This window comes from Schistocerca gregaria, chromosome 1 (assembly GCF_023897955.1).
Source record: "Schistocerca gregaria isolate iqSchGreg1 chromosome 1, iqSchGreg1.2, whole genome shotgun sequence".
Classification (NCBI taxonomy): domain Eukaryota; kingdom Metazoa; phylum Arthropoda; class Insecta; order Orthoptera; family Acrididae; genus Schistocerca; species Schistocerca gregaria.
Window position 1 is genome coordinate 729,256,886 of NC_064920.1, and position 15,250 is coordinate 729,272,135.

At 42.1% G+C, this 15,250-nt stretch overlaps 1 protein-coding gene across 9 annotated transcripts in view; it reads right to left on the reverse strand.

Moving 5' to 3' along the window:
- Positions 1-284: 284 nt before the first annotated feature.
- Positions 285-15,250, reverse strand: part of LOC126267010 (ATP-binding cassette sub-family C member 5-like) — a 531,190-nt gene continuing 516,224 nt past the window's right edge. For all 9 annotated transcript variants that reach the window (XM_049971782.1, XM_049971823.1, XM_049971815.1 and 6 more), the window contains one exon: positions 285-852. In XM_049971782.1, coding sequence (XP_049827739.1) covers positions 769-852 — 84 coding nt within the window. In that variant the 3' untranslated portion in view covers positions 285-768. The remainder of the gene's footprint in view (positions 853-15,250) is intronic.

Genomic DNA, 15,250 nt, shown 5'->3' on the forward strand with positions numbered 1-15,250 from the left:
CTAGAGCATGAATGTAATAGTCATCATTTTCTCTTTAAGCAATTAACTTGTACTATTATTGGCAAATAAGTTATTACAGTCCTTATGGACTTGTGATTGATTAGTGCAAAATACTTCACTGATGTATTTTTGGATGAAAAATAAAAAGAGAGAGCACAGAAGACAAATATTTACTTATACAGCATTTTCATCCCTTCCTTTCCTCTTCAATTCATCTTACAATACACCCTGATGGTAAGAATGGAATTAGCCTATAATTAAACACATAGTAAAAACACAAAGTGTAAAGAACTTAAAGATGAATATATTTTTTCTTTTACAGGACAAATGTACATACACGAGTTACATCTGATATTAATAAATAATGAGAATAAATTATAGAGCTATAAGGACTGATGATAACCTAAGTCAGTTGGTGATACTCAGTGGGTGACTCTCACACAAGCTGCACATAACCAGAAATATATATTTTATGATGCTGCATTTGAGGGAACTGATGCTCTACTGTTTGCTTACAGTGAGTGTGAAACATTCAAAGCAGTCTGATGCTATGTAAATGAATAAAGATAGAAGGATTTGTAAAAGATCATTGTTTGCACTATGGCACCACAATTTATGCAATGAATCTTTACCACACTCATTCGGCCAGTTGTGCCAAATTATGTGATGTCTGTAATTCAGTTGATAGTTTCTGTGAAAATTTACATTATTTCATGTGTATTGTTATAAGTAACCAAATCCATATCAGTTGTCACAGCTGCTTTCCAGTTATGCATCAGACGCAGAACACATCATATTGAATACTGAGTCAGGATTGGACAAAAGATTCCGTGGTGCATCCATTTCCACAACCTGCAACCAAACATTGTCACAGTTATACATACATAAATCGTATTGTTTTATTCAACAGTTTCTAGGACATCATTGATCATTTGATAGTAAAGAACGATGAAAATATATATTACTTCTTCAAAATCATGGTTTTTGTTCACGTTATGTTTTAAGGGCTTACAGAAGATGAACTACTGAAATTTTCACCTGGTAACAATCGTGGATGTCTTTCTGCTGCTTTTATTGAGCAGGAGAAATAATGACTAATATACTTCTGCAACATGTTTCACTAGCTTTCACAGTTATTAGGGGTCAGGAATAGGAATGAAACAATCATCTAATCATTGAAATTTAAGCTGGTATGGTGTATTTAAAAATGAATTATGAGGACAAATCTATACCTACAAATATATTCCACAAGCAACTGTCTCATGTGAGGTGACAATAATTCAACAAACACTATAATTTCCCCAATTCTGGTTGATTCCAGTGACTGACTGCCAATTGTGTAAACAAACAGTGATTGGTCCTTTCAGCAGTTTGTGCCCATTGCGTTACACTGGTTTATGTCAAAGATCGACTGACAGCCCCTGCAGCAAGTGTAGACCCTCTACAAGTCTTGCAGCAGCCTACGGCAATTTTCTGGTGTCTCAACTTCCCTCTATATAACATACTCTGTGAAAAGCATTATCCACCAGGACATTTATACATATCATGAGTAGTTATGGCCTTATAAAATTTCTGTGTAGTATGCCTGAACCTATATTCAAATCTGACAATTTCTCCTCATTAAGAATAAGGTGCTGAGTTCCATTAACTATGAATTCTGCAGTGTAGCTACATGAGTATTTTGCCACTGCTCGACAAAACTACTTCATGTTTATTAATGAAAAACAAAAATCCATTTTCAGCTTAACAAGTCCATCATCAGAAAAAATCATCCAGTATAACTTGGCTCATGCCAAGCAACTTTTGCATTGTTTTGGGTTAAAAAATGTGCGAAAGGCAGATCTGTTCTGAAATCAGTGATTTTCATCCAAAACCAGCACTAAATTAGCATTGTTCAGAAGTTGCTGAATAATGCTTACAATGATTTTGAAACTGCTTCTGAAGTTCAATGTTGCAAGAAGGTTCTGCTCACTGTGATATTCAATTTCAATGGTGTAGTGGGTCAGGAGTTATTTTCTCCGAGAACCTAAAAGGGGCATGAATGAAGCAATCTGCAGAAAATGCTCTTACTTGTGGCCAAATATTTCATGGTAAAAGTACCACATTAATGTAGCTGTTCACACTTCCCCATATGTTCATCAATTTTTGACTAAAAGCCATATCCTTATCATGTCTCTGCTAGACATGGCTCCAAATGATATCATCCTATTCTTGAAGCTGAAAATAACTAGCATCACAGAATCAATGTAGGATCAATGAAGGAGCTAAATATCATTTAAAATTGTGTTTTAAAAATGCTGACACAAATGTATTATATTTAATGGTGACTATTTTGAAGGGGACAAAATAAAGATATTTTGAGAAAAATGATAATTCTGTGTATTTTTTTGTTGAACATTATACACTGAAGGTGAATGTGGTATGACTCAAAACAGCAGAGTATGACGGCTAAGAAATGGAGAAAATTCCAGCAAGAGTGATACAGTAATGATACAAAAGACCCACTTATTTCTAACCTTTGTAATTTTGGAAAATTTTTATCCATGCTTATTCCCAGTAAATGTGGTTCTCAATATTAATCACTGCTGTGACTCTGCTGAATAGCACTTTATCAGTCATCATGACTTTTTGTGTACAATAAGAAAGAGCTCCCTCCAATGACTCACTGTCACATCAGTACAATTGAAAAATTCTTGTATTGTATTCATTCTCTCACTCTTCGTCATTGTTAATTTTCATGCAGGATATGTCTCTGCAAATAAATTTTAGTTTATATTTTACGAACTTGTGCCAACTGTACTACAGAAATGCATGAACTGCAGAACTGGACTTACAGCCTGAACAAAGTGAGCGGCACATGGCATCCACCAACACACATATTGCTGTTAGGCCAAAGTTTGGCAACAGTGTGCCATGCACGAGCCTAGTCAGACAAACCTGTGTGAGGTGAGCAACAGTACCATGGAGACACATATTCCTGTGTCTGATTCTGCTACCTGTGAACCACATGGGTTGAGCTATGTGTGAGCTCCCCACCAGCACATGTCAAGTTAATTTGGCATTATTAATTTTGTTTTCATTTTGCCATTTTTGCAAAGTACACAGCTCCGCATAGGTTGAGAAGGAAGTAGCTCATTTCATTTAGGACATGGATCCACTGTCTTGCTGCAGTCATGTTGTTGGATGGTGTGCTCCTTCCACTGAGGAGTGAATACCCTCCAGGACCAGTGTTTGAGTGAAACTATTTGTATTAACACCATTTACTGCAGTCTGTGAACAGAAACTATGGTCAGTTGGTCATGTACTGATTTGTGATGAATAAATGTATTATTTGACAAACATGCTCTTTTTATCAATTCCCATCACCGTGCCCTCAGCCTAACGTCCTTTCTGAAAGTAGTGCATTGGTGTGGTAATAAAGCCAGTTCACTACATGACTAACTTGTAATTGGTGATCTCCAAATATTTCCTCTTCACTGGTGGCCCTGACATGATTTCTACATGTGATCTTCCTCACCCAACACTGACTTGATTAAACATGGATCCTGGAACTGTATACGGACAAGCCCAATGGCTTGGAGGGCAATATCCACAGCTTGAGGTTAATGGGGAAACAGTCTCCACTGCATTGGTTGTTGAGGTCAGTCTGACTTTTGCACCAGTTTTCATGTTTGCTTTCCTGTTGAGCTCACTCCAGATGTTGCCCTTAGTTAGTTAGTTAGTTATCTAGTTGCTTGTGTGTTCCATGCATGCATGGTATGGTACCCGTTATGATATAGAACATGTCAAGTGCACAAGAAATGCACATACGAAACAAGATTTTTTAACATACACACACACACACACACACACACACACAAGAAAGAAACTTCCACATGGGAAAAATATATTAAAAACAAAGATTCCAAGAATTACCAAGCAGGAAAGCGCCGGTAGACAGGCACAATAAAATAACACACAAAATTTCTAGCTTTCGTAACCAACGGTTGCTTCTTCAGGAAAGAGGGAAGGAGAGGGAAAGACAAAAGGATGAGGGTTTTAAGGGAGAGGGCAAGGAGTCATTCCAATCCCGGGAGCGGAAAGACTTAACTCAGGGGGAAAAAAGGATAGGTATATACTCGTTCGCACACACACACACACACACACACACACACACACACACACACACACACACACCCATCCATACAAATACAGAAAAAACAAAGATTCCAAGACTTACCAAGCGGGAAAGTGCTGGTAGATAAGCACAATGAATAAAACACACAAACACACACACAAAATTTGAGCTTTCGCAACCGGCGGCTGCTTCGTCAGGAAAGAGGGAAGGAAAAGGAAAGATGAAAGGATGTGGGTTTTAAGGGAGAGGGTAAGGAGTCATTCCAATCCCGGGAGCGGAAAGACTTACCTTAGGGGGAAAAAAGGATAGGTATATACTCGCGCGCACACACACACACACACACACACACACACACACACACACACACACACACACACATATCCATCCATACACACACAGGTACAAGCAGCCTTGCCTCTCAATATTTCTTGCCTCTCAAAACCTTAATCCTACTCCCAACATCACCACAGCCGAAGCCCAGGCCATCCGTGATCTGAAAGCTGACCGATCCATCATCATTCTTCCAGCTGACAAGGGTTCCACGACCATGGTACTTGATCGTCGGGAGTATGTGGCTGAGGGACTGCGTCAGCTTTCAGACAACTCTACATACAAAGTTTGCCAAGGTAATCCCATTCCTGATGTCCAGGCAGAGCTTCAAGGAATCCTCAGAACCTTAGGCCCCCTACAAAACCTTTCACCTGACTCCATCAAACTCCTGACCCCACCGACACCTCGCACTCCTACCTTCTACCTACTTCCTAAAATTCACAAACCCAAACATCCTGGCCGCCCCATTGTAGCTGGTTACCAAGCCCCAACAGAACGTATCTCTGCCTACGTAGATCAACACCTTCAACCCATTACATGCAGTCTCCCATCCTTCATCAAAGACACCAACCACTTTCTCGAATGCCTGGAATCCTTACCCAGTCTGTTACCCCCGGAAACCATCCTTATAAGCATTGATGCCACTTCCCTATACACAAATATCCCACACGTCCAGGGCCTCGCTGCAATGTAGCACTTACTTTCACGCTGATCACCTGCCACCCTACCTAAAACCTCTTTCCTCATCACCTTAGCCAGCTTCATCCTGACCCACAACTTCTTCACTTTTGAAGGCCAGACATCCCAACAATTAAAGGGAACAGCCATGGGTACCAGGATGGCCCCCTCGTATGCCAACCTATTTATGGGTCGCTTAGAGGAAGCCTTCTTGGTTACCCAAGCCTGCCAACCCAAAGTTTGGTACAGATTTATTGACGACATCTTCATGATCTGGACTCACAATGAAGAACAACTCCAGAATTTCCTCTCCAACCTCAACTCCTTTGGTTCCATCAGATTCACCTGGTCCTACTCCAAATCCCATGCCACTTTCCTTGACGTTGACCTCCATCTGTCCAATGGCCAGCTTCACACATCCGTCCACATCAAACCCACCAACAAGCAACAGTACCTCCATTATGACAGCTGCCACCCATTCCACATCAAACGGTCCCTTCCCTACAGCCTAGGCCTTCGTGGCAAACGAATCTGCTCCAGTCCTGAATCCCTCGACCATTACACCAACAACCTGAAAACAGCTTTCGCATCCCGCAACTACCCTCCCGACCTGGTACAGAAGCAGATAACCAGAGCCACTTCCTCATCCCCTCAAACCCAGAACCTCTCACAGAAGTACCCCAAAAGTTCCCCACTTGTGACAGGATACTTCTTGGGACTGGATCAGACTCTGAATGTGGCTCTCCAGCAGGGATACGACTTCCTAAAATCCTGCCCCGAAATGAGATCCATCCTTCATGAAATCCTCCCCACTCTACCAAGAGTGTCTTTCCGCCGTCCACCTAACCTTCGTAACCTCTTGGTTCATCCCTATAAAACCCCCAAAGCACCTTCCCTACCCTCTGGCTCCTACCCTTGCAACCGCTCCCGCTGTAAAACCTGTCCATGCACCCTCCCACCACCACCTACTCCAGTCCTGTAACCCGGAAGGTGTACACAATCAAAGGCAGAGCTACGTGTGAAACCATCCACGTGATTTACCAACTGACCTGCCTACACTGTGACGCTTTCTATGTGGGAATGACCAGCAACAAACTGTCCATTCGCATGAATGGACACAGGCAGACAGTGTTTGTTGGTAATGAGGATCACCCTGTGGCTAAACATGGCTTGGTGCACAGCCAGCACATCTTGGCACAGTGTTACACCGTCCGAGTTATCTGGATACTACCCACCAACACCAACCTATCCGAACTCCGGAGATGGGAACTTGCCCTTCAATATATCCTCTCTTCTCGTTATCCACCAGGCCTCAATCTCCGCTAAGTTCAAGTTGCCGCCACTCATATCTCACCTGTCATTCAACATCATCTTTGCCTCCACACTTCCGCCTTGACTTACATCTCTGCCAATACTCTTTGCCTTTAAATATGTCTGCTTGTGTCTGTGTGTCTGTGTATGTATGGATGGATATGCATATGTGTATGTGTGTGTGTGTGTGTGTGTGTGTGTGTGTGTGTGTGTGTGTGTGTGTGCGCGCGCGCGCGAGTATATACCTATCCTTTTTTCCCCCTAAGGTAAGACTTTCCGCTCCCGGGATTGGAATGACTCCTTACCCTCTCCCTTAAAACCCACATCCTTTCATCTTTCCTTTTCCTTCCCTCTTTCCTGACGAAGCAGCCGCCGGTTGCGAAAGCTCAAATTCTGTGTGTGTGTTTGTGTGTTTTATTCATTGTGCCTATCAACCAGCGCTTTCCCGCTTGGTAAGTCTTGGAATCTTTGTTTTTAATATATATATATATATATGGGGAAAGAGGTTATAAGAGGAAAGAGGTTTTAGGTAGGGTGGCAGGTGATCGGCGTGAAAGGAAGTGCTCCATTGAAGCGAGGCCCTGGACGTGCGGGATATTTGTGTATAGGGAAGTGGCATCAATGGTTACAAGGATGGTTTCCGGGGTAACAGACTGGGTACGGATTCCAGGCGTTCGAGAAAGTGGTTGGTGTCTTTGATGAAGTATGGGAGACTGCATGTAATGGGTTGAAGGTGTTGATCTACGTAGGCAGAGATACGTTCTGTGGGGGCTTGGTAACCAGCTACAATGGGGCGGCCAGGATGTTTGGGTTTGTGAATTTTAGGAAGTAGGTAGAAGGTAGGAGTGTGAGGTGTCGGTGGGGTCAGGAGTTTGATGGAGTCAGGTGAAAGGTTTTGTAGGGGGCCTAAGGTTCTGAGGATTCCTTTAAGCTCCGCCTGGACATCAGGAATGGGATTACCTTGGCAAACTTTGTATGTAGAGTCGTCTGAAAGCTGACGCAGTCCCTCAGCCACATACTCCCGACGATCAAGTACCACGGTTGTGGAACCCTTGTCAGCTGGAAGAATGATGATGGATCGGTCAGCTTTCAGATCACGGATAGCCTGGGCTTCGGCTGTGGTGATGTTGGGAGTAGGATTAAGGTTTTTCAAGAAAGATTGAGAGGCAAGGCTGGAAGTGAGAAATTCCTGGAAGGTTTGGAGAGGGTGATTTTGAGGAAGAGGAGGTGGGTCCAGCTGTGATGGAGGACGGAATTGTTCCAGGCAGGGTTCAATTTGGATAGTGTCTTGGGAGTTGGATAATTAGGAGTGGGATCAGGATTATTTTTCTTCGTGGCAAAGTGATATTTCCAGCAGAGACTACGAGTGTAGGACAGTAAATCTTTGACAAGGGCAGTTTGGTTGAACCTGGGAGTGGGGCTGAAGGTGAGGCCTTTGGATAGGACAGAGGTTTCGGATTGGGAGAGGGGTTTGGAGGAAAGTTTAACTACTGAATTGGGGTGTTGTGGTTCCAGATTGTGTTGACTAGAATTTTGAGGTGTTGGGGGGAGTGGAGCTGGAAGTGGGAGATTGAGTAGATGGGAGAGACTGGGTCTGTGTGCATTGAGAGGAGGTTGAGGTTTGTTGGAAAGTTTGTGGAGGGTGAGTGAGTTGCCTTTACGGAGGTGGGAAACCAGGAGATTGGATAGTTTTTTGAGGTGGAGGGTGGCATGCTGTTCTAATTTGCGGTTGGCCTGTAGGAGGATGCTATGTACAACCTGTGTGGATGTGGGAGAGGAAAGATTGATGACTTTGATTTGGGATAGGAGTTGACGGGTGTGTTCATTGGCCGAGTCATGTATAGGTGAAGGATTAGGCGGGTGAGGGCTACGGATTATGCTGTTTGGAACTGGTATCAGGACTGATGGAAAGAAGGATTGCAGCCAGAGATGGGAACTTTAAGTGTGAGGCCTTTGGGGGTAATGCCAAATGTCAGACAAGCCTGAGTAAATAAAATATGGGAGCGTAATCTGGCTAGGGTGAAGGCATGTTTGCGGAGGGAATGTAAATAAAATTTAATGGGGTCGTTGTAGGGATGTTGTGAGGTTGACATGGTATTAGAAGGTGGAAAGGGTAATATGAAGTTAAAGTGAAAGTAAATAGAAATTTATATAGGGAGAGATAAAAGTGTGAAAAAAGTCGAAAAAGTGTTGGTTTGAGATGAGCTATGTTGATCCTGTGCTGAACTTAGGTTGGTGAACAACAGGAGTTGTCAAGGAGATTTCATCTGGTAATTTGTCAAAAAATTTTATGGCAGCATACTTTACTGCTTTCTGTGCCAAAGACAGGTTGAGTAAAGGATAGTGTAAGTCTTTCTTTTTTCTGGTATTATAATCATGAATATCACTGTTGTTTTTAAACTGGTCCATGTTGTTGAGAACAAATTTCATTAGTGAGTAAATTTACTGTGAGGCTGTTCCAAGAATTCCTAGTCTTTTAAAAAGACGCCTACAAGGTGTGAGACAATGAACCCCAAACATTATTCTAACCACTTTCTTTTCAGCTGTGCATACTTTTTGTCTAAGTGTTGAGTTACCCCAAAATATTATTCCATATGACATCAGAGAGTGAAAGTGTGCAAAGTATGTTAGTTTACTAATTTCTATATTCTCAAAATTGGCAATTATTGTGATTGCATAAGTTGCTGAATCTAGTCACTTTAGAAGATCCAAAATATTAATTTTCCAATTAAAATTCTCATCTATATGTACACCCAAAAACTTAGTACGCTCTACAATGTTTACTGATTTCTGTTGATGTGTTATATTTATTGAAGGAACTGTACTTTTTGCAGCAGATAATTGGATGTACAGTGTTTTTTCAAAGTTTAGAGCTATCCTATTAGCAGAAAACCAATTAATAACTTTTCCAAAGACCTTATTTGTATCATTTTCAATTGGAGTTTCTTTTACTGGAATAATAAGGATGTTTGTATCATCAGCAAACAGTGTCAGTTCAGCTTCTTGTTTCAGATAAGAAGGGAGGTCGTTCATATACATCAAGAACAGAAGGGTACCCACGATTGAACCCTGTGGAACATCTAATTTCGCCCTAGTTAGATGAAGTGGCAAACTTATTTAAATCACTTGACCCATATAAAGAAACGTTTTGTTTCCTGTTCTGTAGGTATTACTTGAACCACTCATGTGCTATTCCATTTATACCATACAATTGTAATTTCTGTAATGTAATGTAATGGTTCACACAATCAAATGCTTTGGACAAGTCACAGAAAATTCCTATTGGTGACATTTTACTATTTAAAGACTCCATTATGTGGTCAGTGAAATTGTATACTGCTGTCTAAGTAGGACAGCATTTTTGAAATCTGAATGGTGTTTACTAAGTATCCCATTACTGTTGAGTGGCTAACCACTACTGAGTACATTATTTTCTCGAAGATTTTTGAAAATGCTGTAAGCAAGGATACTGGCTGTTAATTATTGACATACGAGGGGCATTTGAAAAGTCCATGCAAAAAAAACCACCTAAGTGTTTGGGGTAAACCTTTTTTATTTTTCGACATAGCCCCCTTTTAGACTTATACACTTCATCCAATGCTATACTAATTTGTTGATCCCTTCTGAATAATAGGAATTGTCCAAGTCTGCAAAAAATCTATTAGTTGCTGCAATCACCTCCTCACTTGAATAAAATCTTTGTCCCAATAGCCATTTCTTCAAATTGGGAAACAAATAGTAGTCCAAGGGAGCCAAGTCTGGAGTATTGGGGGATGTGAAAGAAGTTGGAATCCTATTTCCATGAATTTTGTGACTACAACACCAGAGGTGTATGCTGGTGGACTGTAGTGATGGAAACGGACTTTTCTGCAGTTCAATCGCCGGCGTTACCTTTTGCAGCTTGGTTTTCAAACGGTCCAATAACAATGAATAATATGCAACTGTAATAGTTTTACCCTTTCCCAGATAGTTGATGAGGATTATCCCTTGCAAATCCCAAAAGACAGCCACCATAACCTTTCTGGCCAAAGGAATGGTCTTCACCATTGTTGGTGCAGATTCTCCCTTGGTAACCCATTGTTTAGATTGTTGCTTGGTCTCAGGAGTATAGTAATACATCCATGTTTCATCCACAGATACAAAACGATGCTTTAAGTCATGCAGATTCTTCCTGAACAGCAGCAAACCATCCTTGCAACACTTCACATAATTCCGTTTTTGGTAAAGCTGAGCAATTTAGGAACCCGTCTTGTGGATAGCTTTCTCATGTCCAAATGTTTACGCAAAATATTATGTACCCATTCATTCGAGATGCCCACAGCACTAGAAATCTCACGCACCTTAACTCTTCTGTCAACCATCACCATATCATGGATTTTATCAATGATTTTTGGAGTCGTAACTTCCACAGGGCGTCCAGAATGTTCAGCATCACTTGTGCCCATATGGCCATTCTGAATATTTTGAAATCACTTATAAACTGTTCTAATTGAAGGTGCAGAGTCACTGTAATGTTTGTCAAGCTTCTTGTCTCCTGAGGCGTTTTGCCTTTCATAAAGTAATGTTTAATCACCACACGAAATTCTTTTAGTCCATGTTTTGACAGTCATTCGACTTCCTTGATTCACAGGAATGCCAAACACAAAGAAATAGACCAATATGGCTAAAACTTGGTGTGCATTCTTTCCAAAGATGCTACTAACTAAACATGACCTCGATACATGCCGCTGGTGCCATCTCTCGGAGTTTGCATGGACTTTTCAAACGCTCTTCATATGCGGTGTCCCCCTCTTCGTAGCGAGGCCTGACAATGGCATATTTTAACCTGTCTGGGAAAATACCTTGGTCATGGAGGGTACACAGTCTTCAATTATAAGAGCATGGTGCTCAATGGTGTGAATTGAGAAAACAACGAATGCTTGTTTGAAAAGAAACACACTACTTTCTTCTCAACCCATAGGGAATGGTGTACTTTACATGACGAAACAAAAATTAGTTGAACAGCACCAAATGAACTTCATGCCTGGGGTGGTGGGAAGCTCATGCGAAGCTTGACCCGCACGGTTTACAAGTAGAGAATCAGACTCCGGAATACGAGTCTGCACAGTACTGTTGCACAGCTTGCACTGGTTTGTCCGAGTCCCACCCATGCTTGGCACACATTGCCAGAACTTGTCCTAATGATAAATGTGCACACCAGTGGATGACAACACTTGCTGTCTTCAGGCTTACTGTAACTGGAGTTCTGCAGTCACACATTTCTGCGGTATGGGTGCTACACACTTCACCTCTTGGAGAGTATAGCTTGAGATCTGCAAGAAAACACAGGTGATCAGCCTGTAGCTAGTATATTTTTGGGGCTCACACCCTTCATAGTGACATTAGTGTGAGTGCTGTGGCAGAGGGCCAGTCAGTGGAGATATGGTGGCACCTGGAGATGTCAGTGCTTGGGGTCGCCAGAGATATGGTTGGCATGTCCTCATACAGCTGGCTAGTGACAGCAACGGCAGGTAGTTCTGTCTGTGAACTGTTCATAGTAATATGTGGCATGTTGTTGTTGTGGTCTTCAGTTCTGAGACTGGTTTGATGCAGCTCTCCATGCTACTCTATCCTGTGCAAGCTTCTTCATCTCCCAGTACCTACTGCAGCCTACATCCTTCTGATTATGCTTAGTGTATTCATCTCTTGGTCTCCCTCTATGATTTTTACCTTCCACCCTGCCCTTCAATACTAAATGGCTGATCCCTTGATGCTTCAGAACATGTACTACCAACCGATCCCTTCTTCTAGTCAAGATGTGCAACAAACTTCTCTTCTCCCCAATCCTATTGAATACCTCCTCATTAGTTATGTGGTCTACCCATCTAATCTTCAGCATTCTTCTGTAGCACCACATTTTGAAAGCTTCTAATCTCTTCTTGTTCAAACTATTTATTGTCCATGTTTCACTTCCATACATGGCTACACTCCATACAAATACTTTCAGAAATGACTTCCTGACACTTAAATCTATACTTGATGTTAACAAATTCCTCTTCTTCAGAAACGCTTTCCTTGCCATTGCCAGTCTACATTTTATATCCTCTCTACATCGACCATAATCAGTTATTTTTCTCCCCAAGTAGCAAAACTCCTTTACTACTTTAAGTGTCTCATTTCCTAATATAATTCCCTCAGCATCACCCGACTTAATTTGACTACATTCCATTATCCTCATTTCCGTTTTGTTGCTGTTCATCTTATACCCTCCTTTCAAGACACTGTCCATTCCATTCAACTGCTCTTCCAAGTCCTTTGCTGTCTCTGACAGAATTACAATATCATCGGCGAACCTCAAAGTTTTTATTTCTTCTCCATGGAGTTTAATTCCTACTCCGAACTTTTCTTTTGTTTCCTTTACTGCTTAGTAATATGTGGCATAGGCACATATTAATATAATGCACTATTACTGACGCACTTAGATGGGGAAGCACAACATGGCATTTGATCCGGTCTTGGAGCCTGATGCAGCAGTGCACAGAGACAGGGAAAAAGAACACATTGACACCGGTGTGTCAGACCCACCATACTTGCTCCGGACATTGCGAGAGGGCTGTACAAGCAATGATCACACACACAGCACAGCGGACACCGTTAGGCCGTCTTCCGCTCACGCCCCAACGTCGTGCAGCCCGCCTCCAGTGGTGTCGCGACAGGCGTGAATGGAGGGACGAATGGAGACATGTCGTCTTCAGCGATGAGAGTCGCTTCTGCCTTGGTGCCAATGATGGTCGTGTGCGTGTTTGGTGCCGTGCAGGTGAGCGCCACAATCAGGACTGCATACGACCGAGGCACACAGGGCCAACACCCGGCATCATGGTGTGGGGAGCGATCTCTTACACTGGCCGTACACCTCTGGTGATCGTCGAGGGGACACTGAATAGTGCACGGTACATCCAAACCGTCATCGAAGCCGTCGTCCTACCATTCCTAGACCGGCAAGGGAACTTGCTGTTCCAACAGGACAATGCACGTCCGCATGTATCCCGTGCCACCCAACGTGTTCTAGAAGGTGTAAGTCAACTACCATGGCCAGCAAGATCTCCGGATCTGTCCCCCATTGAGCATGTTTGGGACTGGATGAAGCGTCGTATCACGCGGTCTGCACGTCCAGCATTAACGCTGGTCCAATTGAGGTGCCAGGTGGAAATGGCATGGCAAGCCGTTCCACAGGACTACATCCAGCATCTATACGATCGTCTCCATGGGAGAATAGCAGCCTGCATTGCTGCGAAAGGTGGATATACACTGTACTTGTGCCGACATTGTGCATGCTCTGTTGCCTGTGTCTATGTGCCTGTGGTTCTGTCAGTGTGATCATGTGATGTATCTGACCCCAGGAATGTGTCAATAAAGTTTCCCCTTCCTGGGACAATGAATTCACGGTGTTCTTATTTCAATTTCCAGGAGTGTATACGCATGTGAGTATGGTATTGTTGTGACCCCAACACTGATCCTGGAACTGAAATGGATGAGCTCAGTTCAGAAACCACTGAAACTACTCTCTGCAAGAATCTACAATGATCCTGGGAAAAGATGATATGCCAATATCATCAGCCATCTTTATGATAATGAATCAGTGATTGTCAGTAACCAGTTTCCTCACATTCTGAACATAGACACCAGCTGCTGAAGTACAGGAGCATCTAGAGAGTTTAACATCTTCAACAAATAGTTATTTTTGTAAAATTTGTACCATTTTCAAATGCTTATTGTACCCTCAGAAGATTAATCAAAACTGATGCAGTAGAGTGTCGATTATCCAAATATCAGTCAACCAAACGACCACTTAACTGAAGTGTTACTTACTCATGCATGCCTCCCTGCCCTTCAGCTATGATATTGTCCTTATCCCTCACACCAATGTTGAGTTGCTAACAGTAGTAACTGTTTGGGCTCTGTTACAAACACGTCTGTCAACTTTCCCACATAAAGTACACTTGCGGTATAAAATGCCTAAACAAAAATGTGTTGTCCTTTCTGTGAATGATAAATAAGAGATTAATAAAAGGTTAGAGGTAGCTGAATTTGAAACTATGTTATGTAATGAGGACAAGTTTTGTAAGCTGACAATTAAAAAAAAAAGAGCATCACAAATTTTATATCTAAGCTTTATTCTACTTGTTGGTCCATAAGTCATAAAAATATGAAGCTCACCATGAACACATATCTAGATATGATGCTGTTTACAAGTGGTTCATACGAGGAGAACCTCTCTCTTGCCCCATTCTATATGAAAAGGCAATTCAATTTAATGAAAATCTTGGAGGGCCATTGAATTTTAAAGCAAGCATGGCCTGATTAAAACACTTTTAAGTCAAGAGAAACCACTCCTTATGCCTCCTTGCCTCTTGTTGGCAGTTGCTAGGCTAGTTACAAGACGTGGTGGCAGCACTGACTGAAAGCTGGAAGGATTGGTAGGAAGGAGAGGAGCAGTAGTAACGTGGGAGCAGGGATGTGGCACACATACTCAGCTACACCCAGCCAGCAACGATGCATGACAACTTAGTAAACAAACCATTACATCTACTGAGACAAAAACAAGATTTGTCCACTGCTTTCTTTTTCAAATTTCCCTGACGTGTTTGAGATTCGCTGATTTCCAGAACCTGTGGCAACCCTGATTACATACACTTCTACTGTTCTTGCACTTTTAATAATAAAAGAGATTCATGTTACTATAAACATAATAAAGATTACTATAAACATACACTCCTGGACATTGAAATAAGAACACCGTGAATTCATTGTCCCAGGAAGGGGAAACTTTGTTGA